Source organism: Mustelus asterias, chromosome 33 (genome assembly GCF_964213995.1).
Source record: "Mustelus asterias chromosome 33, sMusAst1.hap1.1, whole genome shotgun sequence".
NCBI classification, from domain to species: Eukaryota; Metazoa; Chordata; class Chondrichthyes; order Carcharhiniformes; family Triakidae; genus Mustelus; species Mustelus asterias.
The window spans coordinates 1431323-1448614 of NC_135833.1; the positions used below are offsets into that span (position 1 = coordinate 1431323).

The following is a 17292-nucleotide window of genomic DNA, read 5'->3' on the forward strand; positions in this document are numbered from 1 at the left end:
GCGCTGTGAGGCAGCAGTGCTAACCCACTGTGCCGGCTAATACTGTTAATACCCTCCAAACAAGGCAACGTCCTGGTAAATCTTTTCTGCACTCTCTCCAAAGCCTCCATATCCTTCTGGTGGTGTGGCGACCAGAATCAAACACTATATTTTCCAAGTGCGGCCGAACTAAGGTTCTATAAAGGCTGAAACATAGAAAAACTACAGCACAAACAGTCCCTTCGGCCCACAAGTTGTGCTGAACACATCCCTACCTTCTAGACCTACCTATAACCCTCCATCCTATTAAGCTCCATGTACTCATCCAGGAGTCTCTTAAAAGACCCTATTGAGTTCGCCTCCACCACCACTGACGGCAGCCGATTCCACTCGCCCACCACCCTCTGTGTGAAAAACTTCCCCCTAACATTTCCCCTGTACCTACCCCCCAGCACCCTAAACCTGTGTCCTCTCGTAGCAGCCATTTCCACCCTGGGAAAAAGCCTCTGAGAGTCCACCCGATCTATGCCTCTCAACATCTTATATACCTCTATTAGGTCTCCTCTCATCCTTCGTCTCTCCAAGGAGAAAAGACCGAGCTCCCTCAGCCTATCCTCATAAGGCATGCCACTCAATCCAGGCAACATCCTTGTAAATCTCCTCTGCACCCTTTCAATCTTTTCCACACCCTTCCTGTAATGAAGCGACCAGAACTGAGCACAGTACTCCAAGTGGGGTCCGACGAGGGTCTTATATAGCTGCATCATTATCCCCGGACTCCTAAACTCAATCCCTCGATTGATAAAGGCCAGCACACCATACGCCTTCTTAACCACCTCCTCCACCTGCGGGGCCGATTTTAGAGTCCTATGGACCCGGACCCCAAGATCCTTCTGATCCTCTACAGTACTAAGAGTCTTTCCCTTTGACTTGCCAATTTTTAAAACTCAGTGCCCTGGCCAATGAAGGGAAGCATACCGTATGCCTTCTTGACTACTTTCTCCACCTGCGATGCCACTTTCGGTGACCTGCGTACCTATACGCCCAGATCCCTAAGCTAAGGTGACTGAAATCGCGCGCAAGCCTTTTAAAGGAGTTTAATGATCGGCTTCACTTTTTTATGACTGAGCCATAATTGGTGGAGTTACGGAGCTTTGTGTGAAACTGTGGATCGGCCTCCATCCTGGTCCGGTCTTTGTTGGACGATCTCAGCCCACCAGCAGGGAGGGAGATTTTTTTTTAACCTTAAATTACCATGTGCTGTTTAGCGGAAAATAACTTTTAATTTAGTGCAGAACCTTCATGTAAAATGTTTGCGGGTGGCATGGTGGCACAGTGGTTCGCACTGCTGCCCCACCTACTGCCTCACAGTAGCGCTCCCCACTGTGAGGAAGGGTCACCGACTGCGTGGGGTCTGCACGTTCTCCCCGTGTCTGCGTGGGTTTCCTCCGGGTGCTCCGGTTTCCTCCCACAGTCCAAAGATGTGCAGGTTAGGTGGATTGGCCATGCTAAATTCTCCCTCAGTGTCCAAAGATGTGTCGGTTAGATGGTTTAGCTGCGGTAAATGCGTGGAGTTGCAGGGATACGACGGGGAGAAGGGCCTGGGTAAGACTCTCTTTCAGAGAGTTGGTGCAGACACGATGGGCTGAATGGCCTCCTTCTGCACTGTCGGGATTCTATACTTTAACCTTTGCCGGTTTTTGTTCAGATGTTGTTGACAAATGGGCTGGATGAAATTACTGGGGATTTTCAGATAAGAACATAAGAAATAGGAGCAGGAGTAGGCCATCTAGCCCCTCGAGCCTGCCCCGCCATTCAATAAGATCATGGCTGATCTGAAGTGGATCAGTTCCACTTACCCGCCTGCTCCCCATAACCCTTAATTCCCTTATTGATCAGGAATCCATCTATCGGTGATTTAAACATATTCAACGAGGTAGCCTCCACCACTTCAGTGGGCAGAGAATTCCAGAGATTCACCACCCTCTGAGAGAAGAAGTTCCTCCTCAACTCTGTCCTAAACTGACCCCCCTTTATTTTGAGGCTGTGCCCTCTAGTTCTAGCTTCCTTTCTAAGTGGAAAGAATCTCTCCATCTCTACCCTATCCAGCCCCTTCATTATCTTATAGGTCTCTATAAGATCCCCCCTCAGCCTTCTAAATTCCAACGAGTACAAACCCAATCTGCTCAGTCTCTCCTCATAATCAACACCCCTCATCTCCGGTATCAACCTGGTGAACCTTCTCTGCACTCCCTCCAAGGCCAATATATCCTTCCGCAAATAAGGGGACCAATACTGCACACAGTATTCCAGCTGCGGCCTCACCAATGCCCTGTACAGATGCAGCAAGACATCTCTGCTTTTATATTCTATCCCCCTTGCGATATACTTAAAGTTTATTTATTAGTGTCACAAGTCGGCTTCCATTAACACTGCAATGAAGTTACTGTGAAAATCCCTCAGTCGCCACACTCCAGCGCCTGTTCGGGTTGCACTGAGGGAGAATCTAGCACCTAACCTGTGCATCTTTGATCACTCGGGGTCAATTTAGCACGGCCAATCCACCTAATCTGCATATCTTTGGAGTGTGGGAGGAAACCGGAGCACTCGGAGGAAACCCACGCAGAACGGGCAATTGGGGGGGCGGGGGAGAACGTGCAGACTCCGCACAGACAGTGACCCAAGGCTGGGAATCGAACTCGGGTCCCTGGCGCTGTGAGGCAGCGGCGCTAACCCACTGTGCCACCGCGCCGCCCCCACTTGTAGATCTTGTGGACGTCCTGACCTCAGCCAAAAAAAAAAAGCAACATTTTCTCAGCCGTGTAGTCTGCCGGGATGGTGCTTTGAGCTTGTCCAGCTTCTTTCTGACAGATGGCAGCACGGAAACAGCTGGCGGACAGGGAGTTGGAGGAAGTCAAGGCTAATTTTCACTGCGCTGAGAAGGAACTGGAAAGCCGCCAGAGGAAGGGGGACAATCTGCAGAAAAGTCTCCAGGTGATGTTACTGTGTTGAAGGAAACCTCCCTTTTGGAATTTCTGGGTTCTCTACTGTTCGGAGCGCAGAGACTGGAGTACGCTAATCGACACTGCGGATAGTTGGGAACCTGTCTCGGGGGCAGGGAATTCATATGGTGTTCGTGGAAGTGGAAATGAATAGGGTTGGGAAGCATTTTCCGATCAGGGCCAGTGTGATCTCCTGGACTCGTTTCGATCGCCTCAGGGGGTCGGAGAGGAATTTCCCAGATTTTTTCTTTTCCCCATATTGGCCCTGGGGTTTTCACTCTGGGTTTTCGCCTCTCCCTGGAGATCACATGGTCTGGAATGGGGGGGTGGGGGTGAGTTAATAGGTTGTGATGAACAAAGCATCGTAGCTGTGAGGGACAGCTCGATATTAGGATGTAGATAGGCTAGAAAATTGGGCGGGGATCCTGGATTCAGGATTCAATCCTGGACCGGGGAGCGGCGCGGGCTTGGAGGGCCGAAGGGCCTGTTCCTGTGCTGTATTGTTCTTTGTTCTTTGACCCCTGGAATCAGTTACACCATTCGATTAGATCTGCGACCTTGATCCCTATGTCTGCTTTTGCCCCTTATCCCTTAACTTTGATTTATCAAAAATCCACTGACCTCTGATTGAAAATGAACAACTGACCTACCATCAGTTGCAGTTTGTTGAATGTGTTACAAACTCCTCCCACCCTCCGCTCCTGAAAGGTCTGGCTGCAAAATTTAGACTATGTCCTGTATTCCTAGGCTCCCCAACCAGTGGAAATACTTTCTCTCTATCTGTTCCCCTTTAATATCAAAGAACAAAGAACAGTACAGCACAGGAACAGGCCCTTCGGCCCTCCAAGCCTGCGCCGGTCAAGTTTACTATTTAAGAACAAAGAACAATACAGCACAGGAACAGGCCCTTCGGCCCTCCAGGCCCGTGCCGCTCCCTGGTCCAAACTAGACCATTCTTTTGTATCCCTCCGTTCCCACTCCGTTCATATGGCTATCTAGATAAGTCTTAAACGTTCCCAGTGTGTCCGCCTCCACCACCTTGCCCGGCAGCGCATTCCAGGCCCCCACCACCCTCTGTGTAAAATATGTCCTTCTGATATCTGTGTTAAACCTTCTCCCACCCCCCCCCCCCCCCCCCCCCCTTCACCTTGAACCTATGACCCCTCGTGAACGTCACCACCGACCTGGGGAAAAGCTTCCCACCGTTCACCCTATCTATGCCTTTCATAATTTTATACACCTCTATTAAGTCTCCCCTCATCCTCCGTCTTTCCAGGGAGAACAACCCCAGTTTACCCAATCTCTCCTCATAACTAAACCCCTCCATACCAGGCAACATCCTGGTAAACCTCTTCTGTACTCTCTCCAAAGCCTCCACGTCCTTCTGGTAGTGTGGCGACCAGAACTGGACGCAGTATTCCAAATGCGGCCGAACCAACGTTCTATACATCTGCAACATCAGACCCCAACTTTTATACTCTATGCCCCGTCCTATAAAGGCAAGCATGCCATATGCCTTCTTCTCCACCTGTGACGTCACCTTCAAGGATCTGTGGACTTGCACACCCAGGTCCCTTATCGTATCTACACCCTTTATGGTTCTGCCATTTATCGTATAGCTCCTCCCTACATTATTTCTACCAAAATGCATCACTTCGCATTTATCAGGATTGAACTCCATCTGCCATTTCTTTGCCCAAATTTCCAGCCTATCTATATCCTTCTGTAGCCTCTGACAATGCTCCTCACTATCTGCAAGTCCTGCCAATTTTGTGTCGTCCGCAAACTTACTGATCACCCCAGTTACACCTTCTTCCAGATCATTTATATAAATCACAAACAGCAGAGGTCCCAATACAGAGCCCTGCGGAACACCACTAGTCACAGGCCTCCAGCCGGAAAAAGACCCTTCCACTACCACCCTCTGTCTTCTGTGACCGAGCCAGTTCTCCACCCATCTAGCCACCTCCCCCTTTATCCCATGAGATCCAACCTTTTTCACCAGCCTACCATGAGGAACTTTGTCAAACGCTTTACTAAAGTCCATATATTTAAACCAACCACTTATATCCCTCTGTTTACCATCTGTTCATGCGCCTACCAGGATAAGTCTTAAATGTGGTTCATGTAACTGCCTCAACTATCTCACTTGGCAGCGCATTCCAGGCCTCCACCACCCTCTGTGTAAAAACAAAACTTCCCCCCACACATCTCCACTGAACCTTTTCCCCCCCCTTATCTTAAACTTGTGCCTCGTGAAATCTTCAGTCAGATCAACCTCCCCCACCTTCTAAATTCCATGAAACAGAATCTACATTTGTGTAATCGCAAATATTATTCTGGTAATTATTCTTGTGAACCTACGCAATACTCCCACCTGAGATAAAGCTTTTAAAAGTTTGTTTATTAGCCACAAATAAGTTTTACATTAACTCTGCAATGAACTGACTATGAAAATCCCCTAGTCGCCCACACACCCCGGCACCTGTTCGGGTCAATGCACCCTAACCCAGCACCATCATAAGGATGAGAAAAACATTTCGGAATGTGGGAGGAAACCGGAGCACCCGGAGCGTTGGGGACTGCAGGAAGCCTTGCTGCTGAGTGGATACACAGCATGAGAAGTCAGGGTTGGCTACTTGCATTGCTGCCTCACAGCGCCAGGGACCCAGGTTCGATTTCTAGGCTTGGGTCACTGTCTGTGTGGAGTTTGCACGTTCTCCCCGTGTCTGCGTGGGTTTCCTCCGGGTGCTCCGGTTTCCTCCCACAGTCCAAAGATGTGCCGGTTAGGTGGATTGGTCATGCTAAATGGCCCCTTAGTGTCAGGTGGATTAGCAGGGTAAATACTTGGGGTTGCGGAGATAGGGCCTGGTTGGAATTGTGGTCCGTGCAGGCTTGATGGGCCAAATTTAAGACCATGAAAAGGATGTGCTGGCCTTGGAAAGGCTCCAGAGGAGGTTCACAAGAATGATCCCTGGAATGAAGAGCTTGTCGTACGAGGAACGGTTGAGGACTCTGGGTCTGTACTCGATGGAGTTTAGAAGGATGAGGGGAGATCTTATTGAAACTTACAGGATACTGTGAGGCCTGGATAGAGTGGACGTGGAGAGGATGTTTCCACTAGTAGGAAAAACCAGAACCAGAGGGCACAACCTCAGGCTAAAGGGACGATCATAGATTCATAGAAACCCTACAGTGCAGAAGGAGGCCATTCGGCCCATCGAGTCTGCACCGACCACAATCCCACCCAGGCCCTACCCCCACATATTTACCCGCTAATCCCTCTAACCTACGCATCTCAGGATTCTAAGGGGCAATTTTTAACCTGGCCAATCAACCTAACCCGCACATCTTTGGACTGTGGGAGGAAACCCGAGCACCCGGAGGAAACCCACGCAAACACGAGGAGAATGTGCAAACTCCACGCAGACAGTGACCCGAGCCAGGAATCGAACCCGGGACCCTGGAGCTGTGAAGCAGCAGTGCTAACCCACTGTGCTACCGTGCCGCCTTTAAAACAGAGATGAGGAGGAATTTCTTCAGCCAGAGAGTGGTGAATCTGTGGAACTCTTTGCCGCAGAAGGCTGTGGAGGCCGGGTCATTGGGTGTCTTTAAGACAGAGATAGATAGGTTCTTGATTAATAAGGGGATCAGGGGTTATGAGGAAGAGGCAGGAGAATGGGGATGAGAAAAATATCAGCCATGATTGAATGGCGGAGCAGACTCGATGGGCCGAGTGGCCTAAGTCTGCTCCTATGTCTTATGGTCTTAAATGGCCTCCTTCTGCACTGTGGGATTCTACCTGTGTCTTGGTTCAATGCAGACATATGAGACGCTTCCCCTTCACTGATAACGTACGCTTTCCTTAAAAAAAGGTGTTCCTGGTGCAGCAGCATGAGACAGCAGTACGGCCTGAGATTCGTATAGCCAGCTCTTGTGGGAGGGACTGAGGAAGTTGGATTATAGAGCAATGTTGTTGGAGAATTGGGAGCGGGTATCAAGCCTGCCCTCATTGCCCAACAAGCGGTGCAGGGGAAAGGAATAGAAACGTAGAAGATAGGAGCAGGAGGAGGCCATTCGGCCCTTCCGGCCTGCTCCGCCATTCATCGCCATCATGGCTTATCGTCCAACTCAATAGCCTCATCCTGCTTTCTCCCCATAACCTTTGACCCCGTTCGCCCCCAAAGTGCTATATCCAGCCGCCTCTGGAATACATTCAATGTTTTGGCATCAACTACTTTGGCTAGGTATAGCACTTGGGGCGAATGGGATCAAAAGGTATGGGGAGAAAGTGGGATTAGGCTCCTGAGTTAGACGATCAGCCATGATAATGAATAGCAGAGAAGGCTCGACGGGCCGAATGGCCTCCTCCTGCTCCTATCTTCTATGTAATGAATTCCACAGGCTCCCCGGGTGAAGAAATGTCTCCTCACCTCCGTCCTAAATGGTCTACCCCGAATCCTCAGACTGTGACCCCTGGTTCTGGACTCCCCCCCACCATCGGGAACATCCTCCCTGCGTCTACCCTGTCCAGTCCTGTTAGAATTTTAGAATAAGGATAGGGTGGGAAGGAGAAAAGGAGCAGCAGGGGCAGCCTGTTTGACTTTCACCCAAGGTTGTGTGCCGGTGTCTAATGCGTTGCTATGACATCTAGGTTATTGATGTCTGGGATTGTTGGGAGGTGCATCGACAGCGGTTTCCAGAGTAACCCCGCTCATCTTCTTCACTTCCTGTTTGTGACTTTTTCCCCCTCATAGGAAGCGCTGAAGGAGAAAGACCGTTTCAGCAGCTGGCAAGACCAAAGCACCCAGAGAATCACGCACCTCGAAGCACAGCTGAAAAGGCTGGAGAAACAGCTAATTCTGAGTCAGAGGTCAAGAGATGAAATCAAAAGTGAGACTCTTGCGTAAACAGTATCTGTAGTTCTCCCCCAATGCATGCATGTTCCCTCATAAAGTTGTTGAATAAGAGTAACAGTAGTTTAGAGTGTTAAACTCTGGCCCTTCAACTCAAGTTGGATCATAGAATCCCTACAGTGCAGAAGGAGGCCATTCGGCCCATCGAGTCTCCACCGACCACAATCCCACCCAGGCCCTATCCCCTTGACCCCACCTTGCTAGTCCCCCTGACACCAAGGGGCAATTTAGCATGGGCAATCAACCTAACCCGTACATCTTTGGAGTGTGCGAGGAAACCCGTGCAGACACGGGGAGAACGTGCAAACTCCACAGTGGCCAGAGGCTGGAATTGAACCCGGGTCCCTGGCGCTCTGAGGCAGCAGTGCTAGCCACCGTGCCGCGAATGTCAGGCTCTCTTTCTGAATGGCTAGTAAAATAGCAGAAGGGGGGGGCCTTAGTGCTGTGCCCATTAGTCAGAGACCACCTCAATCACTTGACTGATGCTCTCACTCCTGGTCTCCCACCGGTTTGGAGGTTTCGTCTTGTCGCACTGGGGTAGGACAGGGCAGTCTGCTATTTGTACTCACCTGCCCATTAACACGCTGACTCCATCTAACAAGCCTGTGTCCTTTGTCAATGGGGGAAAGAGCCCATAAAAGAGCATTTTAATGGCAAGAGATAGCTGGACTTGCAGATAGCGAAGAGCATTGTCGGGCAATACAAGAGGATATAGATAGGCTGGAAAATTGGGCGGAGAGGTGGCAGATGGAGTTTAATCCGGATAAATGCGAAGTGATGCATTTTGGAAGAAATAATGTAGGGAGGAGTTATACAATAAATGGCAGAGTCATCAGGAGTATAGAAACACAGAGGGACCTAGGTGTGCAAGTCCACAAATCCTTGAAGGTGGCAACACAGGTGGAGAAGGTGGTGAAGAAGGCATATGGTATGCTTGCCTTTATAGGACGGGGTATAGAGTATAAAAGCTGGAGTCTGATGATGCAGCTGTATAGAACCCTGGTTAGGCCACATTTGGAGTACTGCGTCCAGTTCTGGTCGCCGCACTACCAGAAGGACGTGGAGGCGTTAGAGAGAGTGCAGAGAAGGTTTACCAGGATGTTGCCTGGTATGGAGGGTCTTAGCTATGAGGAGAGATTGGGTAGACTGGGGTTGTTCTCCTTGGAAAGACGGAGAATGAGGGGAGATCTAATAGAGGTGTACAAGATTATGAAGGGTATAGATAGGGTGAACAGTGGGAAGCTTTTTCCCAGGTCGCAGGTGACGATCACGAGGGGTCACGGGCTCAAGCTGAGAGGGGCGAAGTATAACTCAGATATCAGAGGGACGTTTTTTACACAGAGGGTGGTGGGGGCCTGGAATGCGCTGCCAAGTAGGGTGGTGGAGGCAGGCACGCTGACATCGTTTAAGACTTACCTGGATAGTCACATGAGCAGCCTGGGAATGGAGGGATACAAACGATTGGTCTAGTTGGACCAAGGAGCGGCACAGGCTTGGAGGGCCGAAGGGCCTGTTTCCTGTGCTGTACTGTTCTTTGTTCTTTGTTCTTTGAATCAAGGGATGTCTCTATTACAGTTAACATTGTGCCCATGAGATTACTATCTACTGTTTAGCACACTGGCCTTCATCCGTCAAGGTGTCAAGTATAGGAGTTGGGACATTATGTTACCATTGTATAAGTGGTTGGTGAGGCTGTACTTGGAGTATGGTGTACAGTTTTAGTCACCCTGTTATAGGAAAATCGTTGATAAACTGGAAAGAGTGCAAACGAGATTTACGAGGATATTGCCAGGACTCGGGAGTGGAACGAGCTGCCAGAGAAAGTGGTTGTGGCAGGTGCGATAGCAACATTTAAAAAGCATTTGGATAAGTACACGGATGTAAAAGGATTCTATGATCCAAAGGTGTGCGGGTGAGGTTGATTGGCCATGCTAAAATTGCCCCTTAGTTTCCTGAGATGCGTAGGTTAGAGGGATTAGCGGGTAAAATATCCATGGGGATATGGGGGTAGGGCCTGGGTGGGATTGTGGTCGGTGCAGATTCGATGGGCCGAATGGCCTCTTCCTGCACTGTAGGGTTTCTATGATTCTATGACTAGTGGGTCTGAGTTGCAGGGAGAGGTTGGCCAGACTAGGACTTAAGTCCTTGGAACAGAGGAGAATGAGGGGGTGACCTTATTGAGGTTTATAAAATCATGAGGGGCAAAGATAGGAGAGAATCCCTACGGTGCAGATGGAGGCCCATCGAGTCTGCACCGACCACGATCCCACCCAGGCGCTATTCCCGTAACCTCACATATTTACCCTGCTAATCCCACTGACACTAGGGTCAATTTAGCATGGCCAGTCCACCTAACCTGCACATCTTTGGACTGTGGGAGGAAACCGGAGCACCCGGAGGAAACCCACGCAGACATGTCTGTGTGGAGTTTGCACAGTGAATCTGGGTCTCTCAAGTTGTGAGGCAGCAGTGTTAACCACTGTGCCACCCGGCCGGATGAACGCACATAGCCTTTTTCCCAGGGAAGGGGAATTGAAAACTAGAGGGTGGAGGTTTAAGGTGAGAGGGGGAAAGATTTCAAAGAGAGGCAACTTTTTCACGCAGAGGGTGGTGCGAGTAGGGAATGAGCTGCCAGAGAAAGAGGTTGTGGCAGGTGCGATAGCAGCATTTTAAAAAGCATTTGGATAAGTACACGGATAGGAAAGGATTAGAGCAGTGGTTCCCAAACCTTTTTCACTGGGCCGCACTTTCGGAATAAAAATTTGTTTGTGCAGTGGTTAGCACTGCCGCTTCACAGCTCCAGGGACCCGGGTTCGATTCCCGGCTCGGGTCACTGTCTGTGTGGAGTTTGCACATTCTCCCCATGTCTGCGTGGGTTTCCTCCGGGTGCTCCGGTTTCCTCCCACAGTCCAAAGATGTGCAGGTTAGGTCGATTGGCCAGGTTAAAAATTGCCCCTTAGAGTCCTGAGATGCGTAGGTTAGAGGGATTAGCGGGTAAAATATGTGGGGGTAGGGCCTGGGTGGGATTGTGGTCGGTGCAGACTCGATGGGCCGAATGGCCTCCTTCTGCACTGTAGGGTTTCTATGATAAGAAATACATTCAAAAACAACTCCGAGCTGTGCTTGATTCATAACATAGAACACAACTACTTTATAATATGATCATGGGACATCCAGAAAGTATAAAACAATCACTTTGGAAAAATATCTAATCCATGTTTAAATGTTTCTTTGATTGTCCTTGAATCTTCCCGCCACACTTGCCATCCTCTCTCGCCGCACCAGTGTGGCGCGCCGCACCCTTTGGGAACCACTGGATTAGAGGGATTTGGGTCAACTGCAGGCAATTGGGGGAACACCATGGTCGGCGTGGACCAGTTGGGCCGAAGGGCCTGTTTCCACGCTGTGTTGCTCGATGACTCTACTGAGACATTGGTCAGTTGTAGTGATCATTTGGGCTGTGCTATGTCTAAGTGCAATGCCGTGACAGTAAAGGCAGGTGATAAAGGGATGTTCTTGCTGAGCAACAGACATGTTGTATCGTCATATACAACCTTAACAAGGTTTCTTGTTTTAATTCCAGCTGAGAACCTGACTCTTGCGTCCAAACTGAAAGATCTTCAGCAGAGACTGGATGGTGAATTCCAGCCGACCACCGGGAGCGAGGGTCTTGCCGCGTCGGCCTGCGAGTTGAATAAGGAGGACCAAAATGAGATTGGCGAGTGTGAACTAGCTGAAGAGGGAGACGGCCATCGATCAAACCAGTTTGATGGTGCAGCGACAGTCGTGGGATGGCCGGTGACGGTCGGAGAGGAGAACGTGTTGGACTTGGTGGAAGGAAGTAAACTTGGAGAGTTGGAACCGGTGGTGACGCCTGCTCGCTCGGACCAAGACGGTGGGGCCCACCTGGAGGAAGATCCGAGTTTAAGCACTGGCGTAACATTGGAAGTTGTGCCGGGTGGAGCATCGGGAGAAGCCCGAGGCTCGGAAGGAGCAAGGGATGTATTCCCAGATCCTCGAGAGAAAGCTGGGGTGCGGTTCCAAGAGTTGGGCCAAGAAACGAAGGAAGTGTCCAATGCGGGTGGAGGAGAAAATGCTGTCGTCCCTCGTGAGCCTGCAGAGAAGGGTGACCGGCTTGACCAACCAATCGCGGTGTCTGCACGTCTTGCGCAGCGCGAGGTGGAACTGGACGAGGTGAAAGCGAAAAATCAGCTGCTGCAGCAAGAGCTGGATCACCTGAGACAGGCTCTTGACGGTAAGGTGACCAAAGGCCAGGAGAGCCAACAGACCGTGGCAGAGGCCGAGTGCTCCAGCGCACTGGTTACTCTGCAGGCCGGTCAGATTGGTGGCCTGGAAAAGGAGCTGGAGCACGAGAGGACCAAGGTGGCCAAGCTGCTGGAGGCCAACAAGGGGCTGGAGCTCCAGTGCAGCAGAGTCTCCGAGCTCGCCGGCTCCGGAGGTACAAGATCGGACGAGGACGAAATTCAGGTTCTGCAGGGCGCTGCCTCCAAGAAGATGCGGCTGCTGGAACAGCAGATCGTGGAACTGAACCGGGAAAGGAGCTGCATCGAGGAGATCGCGAAGGCAAATGGCTGGCCGGCTGTCGGTGCCGACGAGAGCAGCGACCTGCTCCTGGAATCTCCGGGGTACAAAGATGTCCGAAGCCGCGAGCTGAACGAGCCCTTGCCAAATCGCCGGTGTTGCGACCCGAGGGAGATGCTGAAGCGGAGGCTGAACGAGGAGAAAACTAATTTCCTGGAAATTGTGAAGGGGTTCGACGGGCGCGGTGACGGGCAAGGCGGTCGGGAGCTCTTCCTGGAGTACTTGAGGCACAAAGTGGCGCAGCAACTCGAGGCCGACCGGCAGACGCTGGAGCGCCGGAAACTTCTGGGTGAACTCGAGCAGAAGTGCAAAGAGCTGGGCGCGGAGAAGGAGCAGGAGGAGCGAGAGAAGAGGCAGGCTGAGGAGCGGTTTGACAGCCTGCAGGCCAAAATTCACAGGGAGACGCAGCAGCTAACGGTGGCCCTGGAAGTCCAGAGTAAGAACATTGAGGGACTTCTCCTGAGCATGGAGGAAAAGGACCAGACCATTCGCGTTTTAACCCAGCGTCTGCAGAACGCTTCCAAGGTTCTGTCGTGCCTCCAGAAGGAGAATTGCAAGCTGAAAGCTAATTTGCAGGAGATATCTGCGCAGAGGCGCACTGAAGACGCGGGTCTCCCCGGGGATGCCGTGCTGGGTCAAACCCGTGGGGCGCAGTTCCCTCTGGCCGAGCAGCAGGGAAATGGTGACGAGCCGTCCATGGGAAGGTTCGGGTCAGGCGAGCAAGCTCCCCCGATAAAGGGCGGGCCTGTCGATGGGACTGTACAAAATTCGGAGGCAGGCCACGATGAAAATGCGTTCGACAACTCCTCGCTCCAATCTACGGAGCACTTGCTTCCCACCCAGGGGGGTCAGTTCGAAGAATTCAAGGTGCCCTCGCTTTCTGCTGTGCGAGAGATGCCAGAAGTGAGGGAGGACCCTGACAAACAGGCCCAGCAGATAATCAAAATCCAAGACAGCCCTGATGCAGAGGCGTCAGCCATGCCAAAGGAGCAGGGGTCAAATTCTTTCTTGACCACCAAGGACAAACCAGAGATGACCTCTGAAGTCAAGCCGGCGTGGCAGAACATAATTCGGCTGACACGGGACGCCGAAGGCACAAGGCTTCATGAGGAACTGGACTGTGTGCAGAGCAATGGCCAGCAGAGCATCAGATGTCCTGATGGTTTTCAGATGAAGATTGGCGAGTTGGAGGAGGAGTTGATGACTCTACGCATCGAGAGATCCCCAGGCGAAACTGAAACGCTAACTGAGGGGGGAGCGAGCGAGATTGCCGACTCCAAACTTGCTCTGCTCCTGGAAGAGCGGCTTTCAGTTGACGAATTGAGAACCGAGGCAGAGCTGATTGAAGAAGTGGAGAGGGTGACCGGCAGGTTGAGCGAAGCCCTCCAGGTTTCTGAAGAGGAACACCGAAAGACGAAAGAATTAAACCTGAAAGCGGTTGGCGCTTTGAACGGGGAGTTAACCTCCGTGCGCGAAAGGTGCGCAGCTCTGGAACGAGAGAGGGAGCAGCTCCGTGCGGAAGTTCGGAAAGCCCAGGAGGCAGCCGGCGACCTGCGGGATGAGAAGGAAGACTTGCTGAACGCACTCCGATCCGGCGAGGCTCTGCTGAGGCAGAGCACCGAAGACGGAAACCGTGTCGAGCGGGAGCTGGTGGCCCTGCGAGAGGGGAAGCGGAAGGTTTCGGCGGACAGCGCCTCCGGTGAAACTGCAAAGGACAGCGACCAGGTGGAGCGGCGCGCGTCGCAGGGGATGCAAAACCAAATGCAGGAGCTGGAAGAAGAATGCAAGGCATTAAAGAGCGCGGTCGCAACTGCAAAGCACTCACAGCAGCAACGTCAGGGGGAGTTGGAGCAAACCCAATCTGAGAAGTCTGAACTACAGAGTCAGGTGTTGTATAATTATTTCTCTCTCCTTTATTTTCCGAATTCTCCCCCATCTTTTCCTGCAGGCTGGCTCTATAGATAGACATGATGTGGAGCTGATCACAGATATCCACCCCATCTGACGAAGGAGCAGTGCTCCGAAAGCTTATGGTATTTGCTACCAAATAAACCTGTTGGACTTTAACCTGGTGTCGTGAGACTCCTTACTGTGTCTATAGATCGATACACCCAAAGAGGCCATTTTCCCCTCGTGTTCTGTTTCAAGACAGAACACTTTTGTCTTTACAGAGCACCTTCCCGTGACCAGGATAGCTCACAGGCAATGAAGTACCTTTTGGAAGTGTGTACTCACTGTTCGCAGTGCAGGAAATAGTTGGTATATTTATTATCCTACCTGTCCCCAATTGCCCGTTTTCACGTGACTGGTTTGCATTTCTCTGGGGCCAAGTCGCGAGTCTTTTTAAGAGCTGCAAGTGATCTGAGGGACTTTGGGGCTGGTAGCATCTGGACTAGCTGTGGGACTCCTGTGGCAGATGCTGCAGGGCGGTAGGTGTGACCTTTTATAAATGTTGAATTCTTTCTGTTAAGTTTTAAAGTTTATTTATTATTGTCACAAGTACGGCTTACATTAACACTGCAATGAAGTTACTGCGAAAGTCCCCTAGCCGCCCTCACTCCGGCACTTGTTCGGGTGAACTGAGGGAGAATTTAGCACGGCCAGTGCTCCTAACCAGCACGTCTTTCGGTAGGAAACCGGAGCACCCGGAGGAAACCCACGCAGATACAGGGGGGGGGGGGGGGGGGGGAGAACGTGCAGACTCCACACAGACAGTGACCCAAACCAGGAATTGAACCCTGGTCCCTGGCACTGTGAGGCAGCAGTGCTAACCCACTGTGTCACCCGTGCTGCCCTTCTGTCATGTTGGAAGGGTTTACAGAACCACAACGCATGTCTACATTGAGACTGTTTGGTGCACGTAGTGAGGGAAGTTAAAATGAGGACAGGTTCACCTTGTCGGGTGATGTAAAAGAGCCCTGTGCCCTATTTCGTAAAGAACAGGAGTTACTAAGTTCCCTGATCAATAATTAACCCTCTGGCACCATCGCTAAAACAGATAATCTGACGGTTTGCTGTTTATGGAAACTTGTTATGCACAAATTGACTGTCATGTGACAACAGTGACAATTTGAAAAGTACTTCATTGGCCATAAACTGCTTTGGGGTGTCTTTTTTTTAAATTAAATGGGGTGAAGGCGCCAGTGGGAGGACCAGCATTTGTTGCCCATCCCTATTTGCCCTTGAACTGAGTGGCTTGCGAGGCAGTAGAGCGTCAACCACATTGCTGTGGATCCGGAGTCACATGTAGGCCAGACCGGGTAAGGACGGCAGATTTCCTTTGTGAACCAGATGGTTTTTGTAATGAAAATCGACAGGAAGATCGATAAACCCATCTTTCTGGGTTTATAATGAATTCAGATTTCACCATCAGCCGTGGTGGGATTCGAACCCGGGTCCCCCAGATCATTACCCTGGGTCTCTGGATTGCTAGTCCAGTGATAACTCCCACTGTGCCAGCGTCTCGCCCTAAGGCCGTGAGATGCACCATATAAATGCTAGCCTTTTTATTCTCCAAAGCAAGCCTCTGTTAGAAGTTATTCTTGGGACAATTTAATTTCTCGTGTGGAAACGCCACATGCATAATTCAGAATGAGTCTTTTTAATCGCATGTCAAAATGTTAATTTACTGTCGCCTAGCTTTTCCCTGCACCCTACCCTCTCCTCCCCGCTGCTGAATTTTTCTTTTGTGTAGTTCCGCAGATGCTGGTAGATCAGTGGCACAGTGGGTTAGCACTGCTGCTTCACAGCTCCAGGGACCCGGGTTCGATTCCCGGCTCGGGTCACTGTCTGTGTGGAGTTTGCACATTCTCCTCGTGTCTGCGTGGGTTTCCTCCGGGTGCTCCGGTTTCCTCCCACAGTCCAAAGATGTGCGGGTTAGGTTGATTGGCCATGCTAAAATTGCCCCTTAGTGTCCTGAGATGCGTAGGTTAGAGGGATTAGTGGGTAAAATATGTAGGGATATGGGGATAGGGCCTGGGTGGGATTGTGGTGCAGACTCGATGGGCCAAATGGCCTCTTTCTGCACTGTAGGGTTTCTATGGTCTCTGTTACCCAGCCCACAATTCCATTCTTTGTGTGTGCATCGGGATGATACCTGTATGGTACTTGATGGTTTGCCAGGCTGGTTCCGGGAATGGCGGGACTGATGTATGAGGAGAGATTGACTCGGTTAGGATTGTTTTCGCTGGAGTTCAGACGAATGAGGGGGGATCTCATAGAGACTTATAAAATTCTAACAGGACTAGACAGGGTAGATGCAGGGAGGATATTCCCGATGGAGGGGGGAGTCCAGAACCAGGGGTCACAGTCTGAGGATTCGGGGTAGACCATTTAGGACGGAGGTGAGGAGACATTTCTTCACCCGGTGAGCCTGTGGAATTCATTCCCACAGGAAGTAGTTGATGCCAAAACACAATGTATTCAAGAGGCGGCTGGATATAGCACTTGGGGGCGAACGGGATCAAAGGTTATGGGGGGAAAGCAGGATTAGGCTATTGAGTTGGGTGATCAGCCATGATGGTGATGAATGGCGGAGCAGGCTCGAAGGGCCAAATGGCCTCCTCCTGCTCCTATCTTCTACGTTTCTGTATTTAGACTGGCTGCCATCACAGGTGACCATGCGCCTCCCCTCGTTAAACTTCCCGGCCGGGTAGCCATTGGGATGTGGAATTCTGACAGATTTTCTCCCCCCCCCTCCAGAGGCACTGAGGACAGATTAATGCCCCAACTTCTCTGCTGTCGAGCTCTGCATAGGCTCTCCTGTGCTGGTGTCACGATAGCTGAGCCATCGC

At 51.1% G+C, this 17292-nt stretch overlaps 1 protein-coding gene across 3 annotated transcripts in view; it reads left to right on the forward strand.

The window, feature by feature from the left end:
* LOC144481792 (uncharacterized) overlaps window positions 1-17292 on the forward strand; it is a 76563-nt gene that overhangs the window by 49954 nt on the left and 9317 nt on the right. For 2 of the 3 annotated variants that reach the window (XM_078200928.1, XM_078200927.1), the window contains 3 exons: window positions 2851-2973; window positions 7739-7874; window positions 11481-14386. In XM_078200928.1, coding sequence (XP_078057054.1) covers window positions 2851-2973; window positions 7739-7874; window positions 11481-14386 — 3165 coding nt within the window. The remainder of the gene's footprint in view (window positions 1-2850; window positions 2974-7738; window positions 7875-11480; window positions 14387-17292) is intronic. The other variant, XM_078200929.1, reaches the window with a different exon arrangement.